The 14853-nt window shown below is 32.6% G+C and overlaps 1 protein-coding gene across 1 annotated transcript; it reads right to left on the bottom strand.

Annotated features, from left to right (window-relative positions):
- Nucleotides 1–9337: 9337 nt before the first annotated feature.
- LOC132169316 (ankyrin repeat-containing protein NPR4-like) lies at nucleotides 9338–13125 on the bottom strand. The gene is made up of 5 exons (XM_059580370.1): nucleotides 12825–13125; nucleotides 12260–12742; nucleotides 11969–12118; nucleotides 10049–10485; nucleotides 9338–9952 (listed from the first exon to the last, which is right to left on the bottom strand). Exons 1-5 carry the CDS (start codon nucleotides 13123–13125, stop codon nucleotides 9338–9340), a joined length of 1986 nt encoding a protein of 661 aa, XP_059436353.1.
- Between the last annotated feature and the right edge of the window lie 1728 nt (nucleotides 13126–14853).

Genomic DNA, 14853 nt, shown 5'->3' on the forward strand with positions numbered 1-14853 from the left:
TGTTCTTTCCATTTATTATTCTAATCTTATAAGTTTCGTGGCAACGGAGGGGAACACGATTCCTAGTCTTGAAATGCTAACAACAGGCTTGCAGACATTATTTGGGTTGTTATAACAATCTTAAAATATTAGTGCATCACATGCATTCATACATTAATTACAAAATTTTGGAAGACAAAAATATCAATGCAATACATGCATTAATTAAAAATACCAATTTTTAATTTCTGCTTACGCATGCATTACGAGTATACTCTGTTAGAATAATTATTAGACATGTTTGTAATTGCATTTGAGCTTAAAAGTGTGTTTAATATTCTAAAAGCTCGTTTGAAAAAAAAAAAAAAAAAAAAAAAGAGGTCAGTTTGGTAAAAAAAAAATTTAAAGCACTTTTGAATGTCAAGAAGCCTAAAAATGACCAAAACATACATCTTTCTATAGCTTAAAAATGAAGCTTTTACTTTTCTGACTTAAAAGCTCCGTTTCTCAAATGCAATCTCAAGCAGACTGTAATTATGTTTGACTTCATTTTAAGTGCTTTGTCAAGTTCTATGGAGACAAAGTTTGAGTGCCTTGTTGAGTTGTACCCTAGCAAACTACTTAAAATACCTTGTTTCGGTGGGTAAGTCACCCTAAAGAGAAGAGTTCATGAAGTAACCAATGGAAACCAATTGAAAACGAGTCACTATAAAAGATGACTCACAGTCAGGAAAAATGAACTTTTAGTCTCTTACCCAAAACTTTGTGCATTAGCAATTCATTACTTACATTCTAAAAGTACATTTTGCTGATTTTATAAGCATCAAAGTTATCCACTAGTATCCTTTGGCAGGCTTTATTGCATATCTATTTTCTCTTTTGCAAGTTTAAGGGCGTGTTTGGATTGCTTTTGGAAAATAGAGCTTTTAAATCAAATAATATTTTTTTGTCAAAAGCATCATTTTAAAGTTTTTGCCAAAAATGAGTTTTGACCATTTTTAAAATAAAAATGTCAAAAAAATATTTTTGAAATTTTTTACCAAACATGCCACATTTTGTTTGACACAGCTTTTTAAGTACTAAAAGTAATTTTTTTTTTAAACTATCCAACGCAATCACAAACATGTTGATTTAGTGTCTAATAACACAAGGAAAATTGTTCTAACAAACCACGCTGGTATGATTTATTCTAGCTAAAAATGTTTTTTTGCCAACTTAATCTTTTTTTCTAAGTAGTTGGTTCAAAACATGCAAGATTAATTTGGGTGTATATAATAATTTAATGTATAACATGAGGCTATTCGATTCAACGTTCTTCCCTTCTTAATAGAAATATGTTTTTTTCTTAATAGAATAGCCATTTCATGTACAGAACATAACTTAAATTTATTATATTTTATCGTTTTAACTTTTTAGAAAAAATAATGATTTAATATAGTATTATAATAAAGATCATAAGTTCCAACATTATTTCCACATTGTACTCTTGTATTTGACAAGTTTGATTACCCCCAACTTCTGGCGTAGCAATTGGAGTCTTTTATCTATGAAGCTAGCTTCCATAAATAATATTGCAGTTTTAATTGATGTGTGCAAGACATTGCTAAATGGCGTAAGTGTTAGTTTTAGATTGGCTCATTCGGGGTCTTATTGTAATAGGTTCAAAATGCGTGTTAGTCTGAAGAAATGCAGAAAGAAAGATTTGTTCAGCCTTGAGTGTCCGAACACCTAGCTAGAAGCCATGTTCAGACACGATTTCCAGAGAGATCAACAGACTTCTATGGGACGATCGATTGGGTGTCCGGACAGTGTTTCCCGAGAGGCCCGGACAGGAATTCCAGAGAGTTCACAAGAGGTCGTAACCGTAGCCTATTGTAATACTCCTGCTTCCCTTTTTTGGCATATTATCAACTTTCTAGTGATAGCTAGACATCTTAGTTTGTATAGTTTGAGGTGATTCTGAATACAGCATTAGCATGTGGCATATTGATCAAGATCAAGTTTTACTAAGGATGCTTGCAGTTTTTTATGCAATCCAACTCACAGAACCATATTTTAATACATAAATAAAATCTGAATTTTTAACTTATATGAACTTTTTTCTCTTCCTCCCACCCAATTGGAGGTATGTAGTTTACAAATTAATAGGAGTGCTTGTCTGTAAGCCCCTATAGAGATAGGCGAGTGCTGCTTCTGATTCTATTTTATCACTACTTCGCGCAACCTTTATAATCGTAATTGCTGATTCCACCATTGATGTTAGAGAACAGGTTGCAAATTCTTTTACATGATATGGATTTCAAGCTCAAAGGGTCTTGTTATCCACCCTTTGATAATCTTCCTTCTGTCCCTTACCGTGGTACGTTTGAAATTACGATTTCGCAAGAATAATTAGAATTTTTAAAAGATATCGCAAAACATAAGGCAATAGGCATTACGATTTAAAAAACACTTAATTTAAAATAGAAAAAAAATCTGCGATTTTTATAAGCAGGTTATGGGGTACTTATTTGAAAAAGCGCGAATTTAAACTAAATTATGATTTCTCATAACAAATATTTAATAAAAAAATACTATTGAACATGTTTTATCAAATGCCTTTGTGATTTTAAAAGTAGCGATTTAAAAAACACAATTTTTAAAATCGCATTTATTGAAATCGTAATCCCAAAGTGGCAAATTTCATCATTCTAACATAAATGATAAAATCTTTTGGAGGGTGCACTATTGCACTCTCTTGGAAAATTGAGGAACGGTTGCCAAAAATGTTTAAAAATTGTCTGCAGATCATTTTGTCTACACAAAAAGTTGGAAATCCTTTCGCAATTAGATGATCACTTTAGATTTTTCCACTACGAGTAGATAAGGCAAGTGCTAACTATTTACCATGGAACTTCTTTTTGAGTTGATTAAAAGCTTGACTGACTATAACATGAACTGAAAGTGGGAGAATATGTAAACTTGTCATCCTTCCTTATTACTCTTGAGCTTATCAAATTTTACTGTTGAACATATAGGTGTCCAAGATATGCTTTTGGACATATCCCCTTTCTTATTGGGGTTTTGGACATTATCATGTCCTTTTTGTGTCTTCTGCAGGTTAAAAGTGTGATTCCATTTAGTGAGCCTTTCACCGTGGACCCTGAAAATCTGCCTCCGGAGAAGGACTACGATGTATACTTCAAAACTTTAAAGGAGGGCATTTACAGGAAAAGAAATCCTGGAACAAAGTCCTGTTCCAGTCTGATGCTAAAGCAAGGTGATTATATATTTATTTACTATGTAGAGTCTCCGAACAAAATCTTGGTAAGGATTTGAGAAGAAAATCTTTGTGCTTGTTGACATGTTAATTGACTCAGTAAAGCAGATTGAGGAACTCTTTTACTAACTACGGTTGATCAATGCAGATGTATACATTCGTTGGGAGAAAGCGGAGGAGAGGTTTCTAAAGAAACATATATATATAAACATGGAAAGGAAATATAATGTTCTTGAGCTTTGCATTCAATTGATGTCTATGTATAGATGAATCAAAAAAGAGGATTGTTGAATATAACAACTTACATAAAAAAGGGTTAACGATTATATACATTTTCTTTTAATGTGTGTATACTTAATTATGCTTATTGAGAAAAATAAAAGGAAGTGAACACGTTTACCACTCACTGTTTTAGACTTCTAGTAGCAATATTAAGACACTTTCTGCAATAAAAAAAATATATGTTAAGACACATTCTTGTAGAGCGGCAATTATTTATTTGACGTGTGAATTTGGTGCAAACTTAACTTGAAATTAACAAGTTAATTAAGGTTGATTGGTCTAACATGTTTAATTAAATAGGTCGGGTTAAATTTGCCTTATATAGGTTTATATGTTTCAATACGACCTAAATTTGACATGCAATATTTAGAGCTAACAAGTTTTTACACGTCTTGCGAACTTGACATGAATTCAAATTTAAATTAGCAGATTAAAGTTGAAAAGTTTGACATATTTATCTAAATGGATCAGGTTAGAGTTTATGTATATAATTTTATTTCTGTGCTTTAATATGACTCGAACATGACGTGCGAACATGAATTATCAGCCTTACATCAGTGTTATGTTCCTACGCTGTCTGACTTACTTGAACCATGTCTGCATTTTCATCTCAGAGCCAGTTTTTGGCGCTTTTTAACTTTCCATTCTTCTCTTTCTCCGGTTTAACCCTGAAAGCCAGCATGGCGACTCAGTTTCCAATGAATTAAGAACCAATCAATGTAAGAAATTTTCCATGGGTGCACAGATGGAGCATTTGGTAGCTGGTTGACGTTGGATTAACCAAGAGATTCTCTCTTGCAGTAGACAGGTGCTTGATTCAATGGTTAGGCCCCAGAAATGGACAATCTTTTGTTTCAATTTGTCAAAAATGATGGGTTTTGTTTTGTGGTTGAAAATCAACATTGGTTTTTCAAGGGAAGATTTTCAAAAACAAAAATCAATACGAGATTCTCTGTGTGTGTCCTCAGTCCAGGCTAGCTGTACTTCTCCTTCGCCTAAAAGAAGGCATCTGGTAAGAGGGTAAAAGCAACTTGATTGTAAAAAGTACTGCATGCTGTCTTACAAGTCTGATGCAAAGTTACAACACCAAGACAAGAGACAAATTGTGGGCTTCTGCATACAGATATGTGATCAGAATGTTGTCCCCTTTTAGTAGGACCCTCAATTTTCCATATGCCTTGAATGATTTATATAGTATATATTTTACTCACTTGTAAATTTTTTGCAGTAACTTTTGAAATGCATTGAGCTATGGAAATTTTCTGAAGTACGGTGGTTTTCGTGGATCTTTATCTCTATGTATCTATGGCTGTCGGGTTAGGCTGCCAGCAGGCACTGTTTGGATTCGTTTTTTGAAAGCTTCCTTCCAACTTGCGCTTTTAATCAGCTTTGTACAAAAGCAACAAATGAAGACAATATTTATAGCTCCGACAGAATATGAGAACAAATGGTCTTGTCATTTATTGCTACTATATTTGCAGTCCATGAATATGAGAATTGACATTATATAATTAGCTTCTTTAACGCTAGTGTAAATGCTTTGCACTCTAATTTGCTATCGGCAAGATAAGAAAGGTTTAAATCTTCCTTACTTATTAGAAGGCTATGTGCCTGATTGTTTGCTGTCAGCTCACAAAAAGGCCATAAAGGGCATTCTCGTCCAGCTAGCAAAGTAACGCAAATGTTATTTTTGCCAGCCGGAATACTAAAATGAGCAACATCTGGCTCAACAAATTTGTGAGCGATACGGTACTCACTACTCACCTAATTTGGTGAGCACTCACCAAATATGAAAAGAACATTAAAAAAATTCAGACATTCTCTCCTCTAATAAAATAAACTAATCTTTAAAAAATATATATTTAAATAAATGTAGTTACTTTGAAAAATTGGTAACTTAAATAGAGAAAAGTATTTTTTTTTTTAGTTAAAATATAGAATAAATTTATTATACACATTTTTAATATTACATGGAGCTTTCGAATATTGAAAATTATTCTTTCAATTTACAGCAAGTAATGATTTGGACTTTGGCTAAAGCTCGCAACTTATTGATTAACAAGACAGATAATATTAAAGAAAGCAATTGGTCAATGATTGAACTTTGATATATATTATGACATCAAGCGGCTGATAAAAGCCAGATGACAGTTCCTAGGATCTTGAATTTTGACAGCAAACTTTGATACTGTCTATTTTCCATATTCTTAAGAAAAAGAATGCACTAGCCTGAGCAAACTTGATGTAGGCAGCGTAATACTTAAACAAATTTCTGATATTGGAACAAACTGTAAAATATAGCTGTAATGAGAATTTAGATGACTCCTATTCAATGAATAATACTTGCTTGAATCTTTCATCAGCAGGAAATTGATTAGCACAAGCGAAGCAGCTGGCTTTCCAAATATTCCAACAACAAATTAAGTATAGGGAGTATCATTTTGTTAAGGGATCTTAAGTTTATAGATTTGAATCCAATAGTATTATATTAATCACATAGTACTCTCGTTGTTTCTATCCAATGTGGGACTGGACCACTCCCACACAAGAATATTCCTACAATTTCAAACATATGTAAAATTTACATTGCCAAGTGGAAGAAAGTTATAATTACCCCCAAAAAAAAGGGTCAATTTGGATTGTATTTTCAGGCTGCCTTCAAGTTCAACATCTTCAAAAACACCAATTTAATACCTGCAAAACAAGAAGAAAATGGTAATGATGAGCCATCAATCTTCTCACTTTCCAATAATTAACAGAAAAATAAAGGGACAGTAGATAATTATACTCATACATTGAAACAAGCTTTGCGTTTTCTTCCACGCCGACCATGCATGACGCTTCTGAATTTTTTAAGAGTATCTTGTTCCGTGAATATCTTCCCGGAGGAGCTCATGAACACCCGTCTTTGGACCGGAGGAGACCACAATCCACTTTTCTCGTAATCGAAGTCGAATTCAGAGACATCATAGAACTTCTGAGCAAGTCGGTCGGAAACAGACCTGGAAACTAGCTGAACTCTTGGGGGAGGAGAGGTCATTGACAAATCTGAAGAAGAAGGACAATTAATGTTTTGGATAAAATACAAGAAAAAGCTTGGTGGGAAAACTGGAAAAGAGACAAGATTTTAATTTAGAAGGCTAAGGAAAAGGTGGGGAACCATGATGAGGACGTGCATGGCTGTATGCAATCATGGGAGATCGTGGTGGCATGATGGGAGATTCTTATTTGGTGAATGATTATCATGAGGTTCCAAGTTTGGAAGAAGTTGCACTATGTTTAGCTCGGAAATTTGAAAAGATATTATCATATTTTATCCATGTGGGACAATGTTTGGTGGATATATATATATATATATATATATATATATATATATGAAGCTAGCACATGTGTATTTGTGGAGTTGTGGACCCTATTTACATGGGTCCTACTTAAGGTTTTTATTCCAATGGTTGGTAAGCATGATTGATCCACATGTAGTCCTATTATATGTTCTGGTTCATGTGACATGAATGATAGAAAATTATAAATTTCATTATTTCATTTTTTTTCTTTTAAGTGTTGGTTTAAACTTCTCTCGATGATTCCATTATTCAATTAAAATAAGAAGTAAATTACGGAAATAAAATTTGAAATCAAAACATCTAATATGTTATTATGTTAAATCATCAATTATTTCAAAATCTTAAGTTTAGAAAAAATTATGAAATTTAATTATTTGATTGAAATTTTACTATTTTTAGTTTTCTAAGAAATTAAAAAAATAGGAAGGTATTTGTGTGACCAGAAAATTAATGAAAATTATCATGGTACTTTAAGCTTAGTTTGCCATTCAGGGATTTGATTAATTAATATTGGTCCAATGCATGTCAAGAAAATTAATTAATTAGCATTTCTTTGTTTGTTAAATCATTCTTTTTCTCCTCTTTCTCTCTTCTTCTAGACAACACCAAGATAAATTTCAGGCTAGATCTTTCCTCTTTTTCTTTCATGGTAATAGTGCTCAGTGTATTCTCTGTAGGCTCCTCTGGTCTCCGTTTTTGGTGAGTTGCTTTAGATCTAGTTTGTAGATCTAGATTTAGATCCAGATCTAGTCTATTCAACCTTAGATCTGATCGTCTTCTTCGGCTAAGGCGTGTCTTCCGAAGGGATGTCTACGATACCGTGCTCCTCCACTACTGCTTGTGGGGTTTTTATTATTTGTTTTTTATTATTTTGTTTGTCCTGGCCTTCGGGTTGAGGATGGATTTATTATCCTGGCCTTCGGGTTGAGGATGAAATATATCGGTGTGGGGGCACAGCTGAAATTTTAGTTTCTAGTTGTTTTTTATTTTTGTTTTTGTATTTGGGCTACTCATGTTCTAGATCTAGTCTGCACGAAGCAGATATGTTTCTTAAATGTAATTGTACATGGGTTAGCGGAAGCGTGAAGTCATTTTTATAACTTTGTAACCTTCATAGCTTTTTGTTATGATTTTTCAGAGCTGTATGCTCAGTGATGTAAGAGTTTTATGTTAGTTAAATTTCATCAATGTAAGTTCCATATTTTTCCAAAAAAAAAAAAAATCATTCTTTTTCTCACTTTTGTTTTTTTTTTTGTTCAAATCAATTCAAAACATAAAAAGCTTAAAATTGTTTTCACTTTTATGTCACATCAAAATAATTTTTTAAAATTATTTTGATTTTCAAAAGTAAAACTAATTCAAGGGCAGACCAATCCAAGGTATCAATTATATATTAAAGATTTATGTAACAAATTAGTCAACTTACAAGACCTTTATAATCTAAGATTCAATTTGCAACCTGGCAAACGACTTGTTCACTCCAAAATTCTGGTGGCCAAAGATATTTTTCGTTTAATTGATGAAGAACTAAAAGAAAGAATGTGTCTGTTTAATACACCTGCGTCCTGCACCATCATCTACGTACGCACGTGCATGGGGCATATGTGCATAATACTCTTTAAACGAATTTCCATATACATATACGCAGAAAACATTTCAAAGTAAAAAATGTATAAAGGACATTTCACCACTTATTTATATATTTATTTTATTTTTTGTAATGAATTTTACATGCAATGATGTTATTTGGTCAGAACACATGTCTTGTTGTAATAATGCAGTATCATGTAATGATCAGTTATGCAATGATGTAGTAAGAGCACAAATGATCAACTAGTTAAATTTCGATATCTATTTCTCATAATCAGTAAAAATTAAAACAACAATTGGAAAAAATAATAATATTATAAATAAATAAAAAAATCACAAATACCAGCGACAACAAATATGCCTCAGATGCCTATTTGTTTATCGACAACAAAAGTATCACTAGTGACGACAAAGGTCGTCTCTACACAAATGTGCATCTACCAATTAAAGGTCTTTTTCATCATTTTCTCTCTTTCTCACTTGCAATTCTTCTCTTCCAAAACTCTTTAAAATTATAAAAGATTTCCAAACAAAATATAGATATTCATGCATATATATAATTACATTAGTTTTGAGAACTTTTTAACAAAATTCACTTATGGTTGTAATAAAAGGTCAAATGAAAGGTACAGTACATTATTTGACAACTGAAATTTCTTATTAAATGGTACGTTGACTTCAGTCAAAACCCAATCATGGGTTTACAAATAAAGAAAGAAAAATACAATGTGAAATTATATTTCTCACACATACCAGAATAACTCTAAGGGAGATTAAATTGAAGTTTTATGGATAACAATTGAAAAGTCTTGATTTTTGCTAAATTCCTTCCTTGGCCTCCCATGTCTACTGAGCAATTGATGGGGTCTGCATCTTCCATTTGCTAGAAAAGTCCATGTTTACGTGGCCGAAAAAGAAATCTAGACCAATATGTTGAGCGGATTATATCAAACCAAAGATCATAATGTAGCAAAACAAACAGAATAATTGGGACACCAGCCAAAGCAATTATAACAATTGGAATCCTTATTGTTTTGGTCTTATAGACCAAAAAGCAAGTTGCACTGAAGGCGACCACCATGCCAACTATGGAGATGAAGAGTGCAGTAAGTCCAAACACCAACCTTCCAGGTAATGATTTGAGGAAATCCTCTTCTTTGTAACGAGATGTAAGAATTGACAAGAAAATTAATATTGAACTCGAAGAGGATAAGAATGCTATTGCATCTGATATGAAAAATACCATAAACCAGTTACTTCCTAAAAAGATAGGAGTGCCATTTTCTTGTTGATTTCCACCTGGTACAGTGAAAGCTGCAGCAAAAACTACAGTGGCAATCAATGTTGCCACAAGCATGCAATAGTTTGATGTGTCCTTCATCCACGTTTCACCATCTCTTTGCAATTTTTTATGTGTCTCTATAAATATATCCTCAGGGGTTTGGCCTTTCAAATTCTTCTCACGCAAGTATGCAGGCGGCATAATCTTTTCTATCTCCTACAATAACCACAGTATAAATTGTATAGCGAAAGTGCAACCAATATATATGCAACTAGAAGAAATTAAGGAAGTTGGAATAATATCAATACCCACCTTAAACCATAATAATTCTCGTTGCATTTGAAGAGCTGCACCTGATACAATATTTAGCCTCTTTGATGGAGCCAATTGTCCAGCAAAATGTAGCATGTTGTTACGATTTTTGTCATGAAAGAGTATAATGATATCCTTGAGAGCACCTATTTCATATATTAGATTGAATACACTCTCTTGCCGATATAAAACAGAAATATGAAATAAACTTCTGTAGTCTTGATCAACCTCATATATGAGATCCGGATGAGAGCGTAAAAGTATGGTTAGAAATTCAACATTTCCTAATTCCGCAGCAACAAAAAGTAAAGAGGAATGTTTGTCAACAAAGCTTGAGAACTGTTTGTCAGGCAATATTTGAATATTTTTCCAAAGGCCTTCAATTAACTGATGGGCTAACGTCTGCATGAAAGCTTTGTTCCGGACCCCTTTGTACCCTAGGATTAGGAAAAGAAGCCATTCATAGGTCATTAGGTAAAAATGGATTAAATCTGTATCAATGACACTGGCACGATCTATAAAAAGAAAATAATATTGAAATTTGAATTTAAAAATGAAGATAATGAAATGCTTTAATGCAATTACTAGTTCTGAACTTTTTTTGGATAAGTTTTGTCTTTGCATGTCTTTTGAAGCATATCAAATGCAACAAGCTCTAGTCTAATTGCAAATGATTCAGATTCTACTTGCAAATTAGCCTATAGCCCGCGCTATAGCAAAAATGTCTTAAAAAGAATAACAAAAAATATAAATAATAATAATGAAAAAAAAATTTTCTTTAAATTCAAACAACTATTTATCTCTGCCATTTGGTTACGGCCGCAATTCGGTGGATTGTATTAAACCAATATTAATTAAACAATAAAAAAAAAAATCATAAAATGCTACTTCTAACATGTTTACCCACTCTAAAACCATATATTAAATCTTGATTCTTTTTCAACCTACTTTTATTAACCATATTGGTTAATGAAATTTTTATATAGTTATTCAATGTATATGCACCCAAGTATGAAAATGCTAGAAGTTTCAGGCTTTAAAAATTTTAGTCACCCTAGATCCATTTAAAATGTTAAATTTGGTTATTGGGGCGTGGTAGTATGCACTACAAAAAAACTTAGAGTTATGGACATTTTTAAGGTGACATTTTAGGCCAGAAAATGTCTTTATTTAATTAGGGACGTTCAAATAGTGACATTTTGTAAATGTTCCAAATAAAGTATCTAAAATTAAAATTAGGAATGTTTAAACAGTGAACTGACAAATCGCCTTAAAAGGGGGCATGTGTACAGTGCACGTCTCCTTTTAAAAGGGAACATTTTATACTTTAAATGTCCCTAATCTTTAAGAAATTTTTAAAAAAAATTCCCAAAAAATTATATATATATCATAAAAAATCAAATTAATTTTATTTTTTTAAATAAAATAAATTTAAAATAAAAAATAAAAAATTAGAGGGGTGGCTGCCGCATTGGTGGTGGGGCTGGCTCGAAGGCCACCCCGGAAATTTCCAAAAACAAGTATTTTGAAAATTTTGACAAGATTTAACAGAAAATCCTAATTATTGAGTAATTGAAAGAAATTAAAAGTTTGATACCCTTAATTGAAAGTTTTTAAATTTTAGGAGTAGTGTCAAATTAATTAAACAAGTGGAAGTTCAAGAAATTTTGTGAAGTTTTTCCAAAAAAATATGTTGTATTAGTTTTTTTGGGAGATTTCAGTATAAAAATTTATATATTATGTGTATTTTGAATTTTCGGCCAAGAGAAGTTTCTCCCCTGCTAGTCGACAATTCGTAAGAACAATATTTTGGGGTTGATTGAAATTTTGCCGGAAGAAAAAGTGTAGATCATGATTTGATCAACGTAATAAAAACAAGTGGTTGGCAAATATATAAGTTGGGGTTGGAGGCAAACTAACAGGAGTTTAAGAATCTTTCCGATGTTGACATCTGACTTCTAGTGTCAATTGCAAAAGGTTTCTTTGCCAACACTTCCAATGCTATACGCCCTTTGTTGTCCTCGGCAGTTGCTAAAGTTGTATCCCTTCTCAGAATATCCAATGCTATATCTGTTCAACCAATCAACACAATATTAGCTTGGAAAAAAAAAAAAACACAATATTAATTTGATGAGTGTCAAAGGTTGGTTCAAAAATATATATATGATATTAATGAAATTGCAACAATATTAGAAGTGGTTACATACATACCATACAAATTAGTGGAAATAATATTATTAAGGAGATCAATGCGTTCGCTGGCAGTCAACTGTTCAAAAGGAGTTGCAGAGTAATATAGATACGACACCATGTCTCTATTTTCCATCAAAGATGCCATGAGAAGTGGTAAAAGATGGTTGCTACCACGGATCAATGGCAATTTACTGTCTATTTTTACCATTTCCTCGGCAATTTTCACAATTCCTGATACAGCAGCAAAGCAAAAGGCTGTGTTACCATATCCGTCTTTCAATTTTAAGTCATCCGGACTCATCCATTTCAGCACTTCTTTTACATACGTATCATGTTTTGATGCAGCTGCAATGTGAAGAATATTTTGATTGCCTTTTGTTATGGGAGCTCGAACGGCAGCCGGATATTTCTCAAGTATGGCCTTTGTAGCTTGCCAATCACCTTTTAGCCCAGCTTGATAGAGGGGAAGATAGATGTTAAGGTATTCAAATCTTTTTGCCCCTGAAAATTTTCACATTATAACTTATAATGAATATTTCAAAAACTTCACGTGAATAAAGAGAAAGGGAGATCTACCACTTACTCTCATTACTATCACTTTCAACATCTCCCGTTGAGCTTGCCTCGTCTACATCTGTGTGCTCCAATTCTTCTTGTAATGTCCTTGCCGCGTTCCAGTCAGCCAAACCTCGTAGAAGAGAGCTTAGCGCTGGCTGAATTTCAACGAAAAGCGGCCACAGAGCCTTAGGACTTGCATCTTCAGCATCCGATTCCAAGTTTGATATATCTGGTTGTTGATATGGAGCCCTTTGAGGATGACTCGTTTGCAGATCCAAGATATCTTCTTGTTCAGAAGAAGCCCCTTGAGGATGACCGTCTTCCATTTGTTTCTTCTTTTCTATAAGAAACAAAATTAAATATAAAATAACACCTAATGAATCTGATAATATTATGCCTCAATAGTACCTTGACGTACGTGTAAACTATCAAGCAATACAAGATAACGAGACAAAGCAAAAAAAGGAAATAAAGCAATGGCTGCAATGTATAACGGTTAGTAACAGAGTAATCACTTGTATAAATAAATCATCAGTGAAATGAAATGCATTAAGGGAAAAATATTATAGTCCCTAATATTTCTCGGTGTTTCTTCCTCTCTCCCTCTTACCTTCTCAATAATCAGTAACTTCCATATAAACTAGCTAGCAGGCTGCCTATACTAATTTTTTGCTACAACTCATGCGGCTGCTTTTTTTAAGAATATGTTTGGAATTACGATTTTGTAAGTTAAAAATGCGTTTTTAAACAAATCATGAAAACTGCCTCGTTTGAGAGTGTGTTTTAAGAAAACATGAAGGTTACACGTAATTGATGCGTTTTTTAAAAAATCTAAATTAATGTCAAACTACAAATTTAACAAATGCGTAACGACATTTTTCAAAAATTGTATTTTCAAATCCAGAGTTTTGAAATAGTATAATGTATAACTAAGGATAAAAGATACATCATAAAATCGAAATTAATTATGAAACCTTTCATCACAGCCGACGCTAGAGTACGTACTTTAATTCACAAAGGACCTTATTGAACTTTGATTTCACATCACTAAACTAAAGAAGATGACATATTAAGGAACTAGGTTTCAGGTTAAATACTGAAATATTATATATATATACTAAAATTTAGAAAATTTATATTTCTTTTGATTATTTTCTGGTTCTTTTTATACTTTTTTTTCTTAAGAAAAACGAAATTTCTATGTCTAAGGATATACTTCATCACATGTGAAATGCTTCACCTGCAATAGATAAACTATTCTCTAATATATTAAACATAATCCTTGGACAAATTTCAACATGCCATTTTACCCCCAAAAAATATGTTGCTGATGCTCTTCCATAGCTAGCAGCTCCCTGAATAAAATAACTCCAACCCCAAAATCTACACCTTTTTTTTTTTTTTTTTGGTTTCACAGTTTCGAAGAGGAATTTGATCAGTAATATATGATATTTATGAGAAATGAAAGCAATTTCAAGCAATTTACTCAAAGTTATATCTAATGCGAATGCGCTTTGATAATGTAAGCTAGGATTTCGCTTGGTATTTTGAATGCTTCGAATTGAAAATTTGTATTTATTTACTAATTATAATTGGTGTGCATGGATTAATCGGAAAATTTTGACATAGATGATGGTGATGAGGGACACGATGAAGAAGATCACATGACAAGAGTATATGAGACAAACAAATACCTTGTATATAGCTAGAGAAGATAATCACTCAGTAATAGAGTGCGCTGGTACACTTTCCCTCAACAAATCAATCCAATCTGAAAGAGTGCAATACATTTCTATCAGCTAGCTTGGAGGATTTATAGCAATGATCAGCATTTTGGAAAAACCTAAGAGACCATTATGAATTTATGACAAAGTCAACGTCAATGAGCTGGTTTTCCATTTTTTTTTCTTAACATGATTAATGTAATTAACCCCAGAGACTTAAAAAATATATATATATACTCGCCAAGTCGCCATCCATAATGTGAAAGTAATTAATTCAACATGCGATGGCTGCAAGTGTGAATGCAGTTAATTGGTTGGCCAAATGTCCCA

This window comes from Corylus avellana, chromosome ca2 (genome assembly GCF_901000735.1).
Source record: "Corylus avellana chromosome ca2, CavTom2PMs-1.0".
NCBI lineage: Eukaryota > Viridiplantae > Streptophyta > Magnoliopsida > Fagales > Betulaceae > Corylus > Corylus avellana.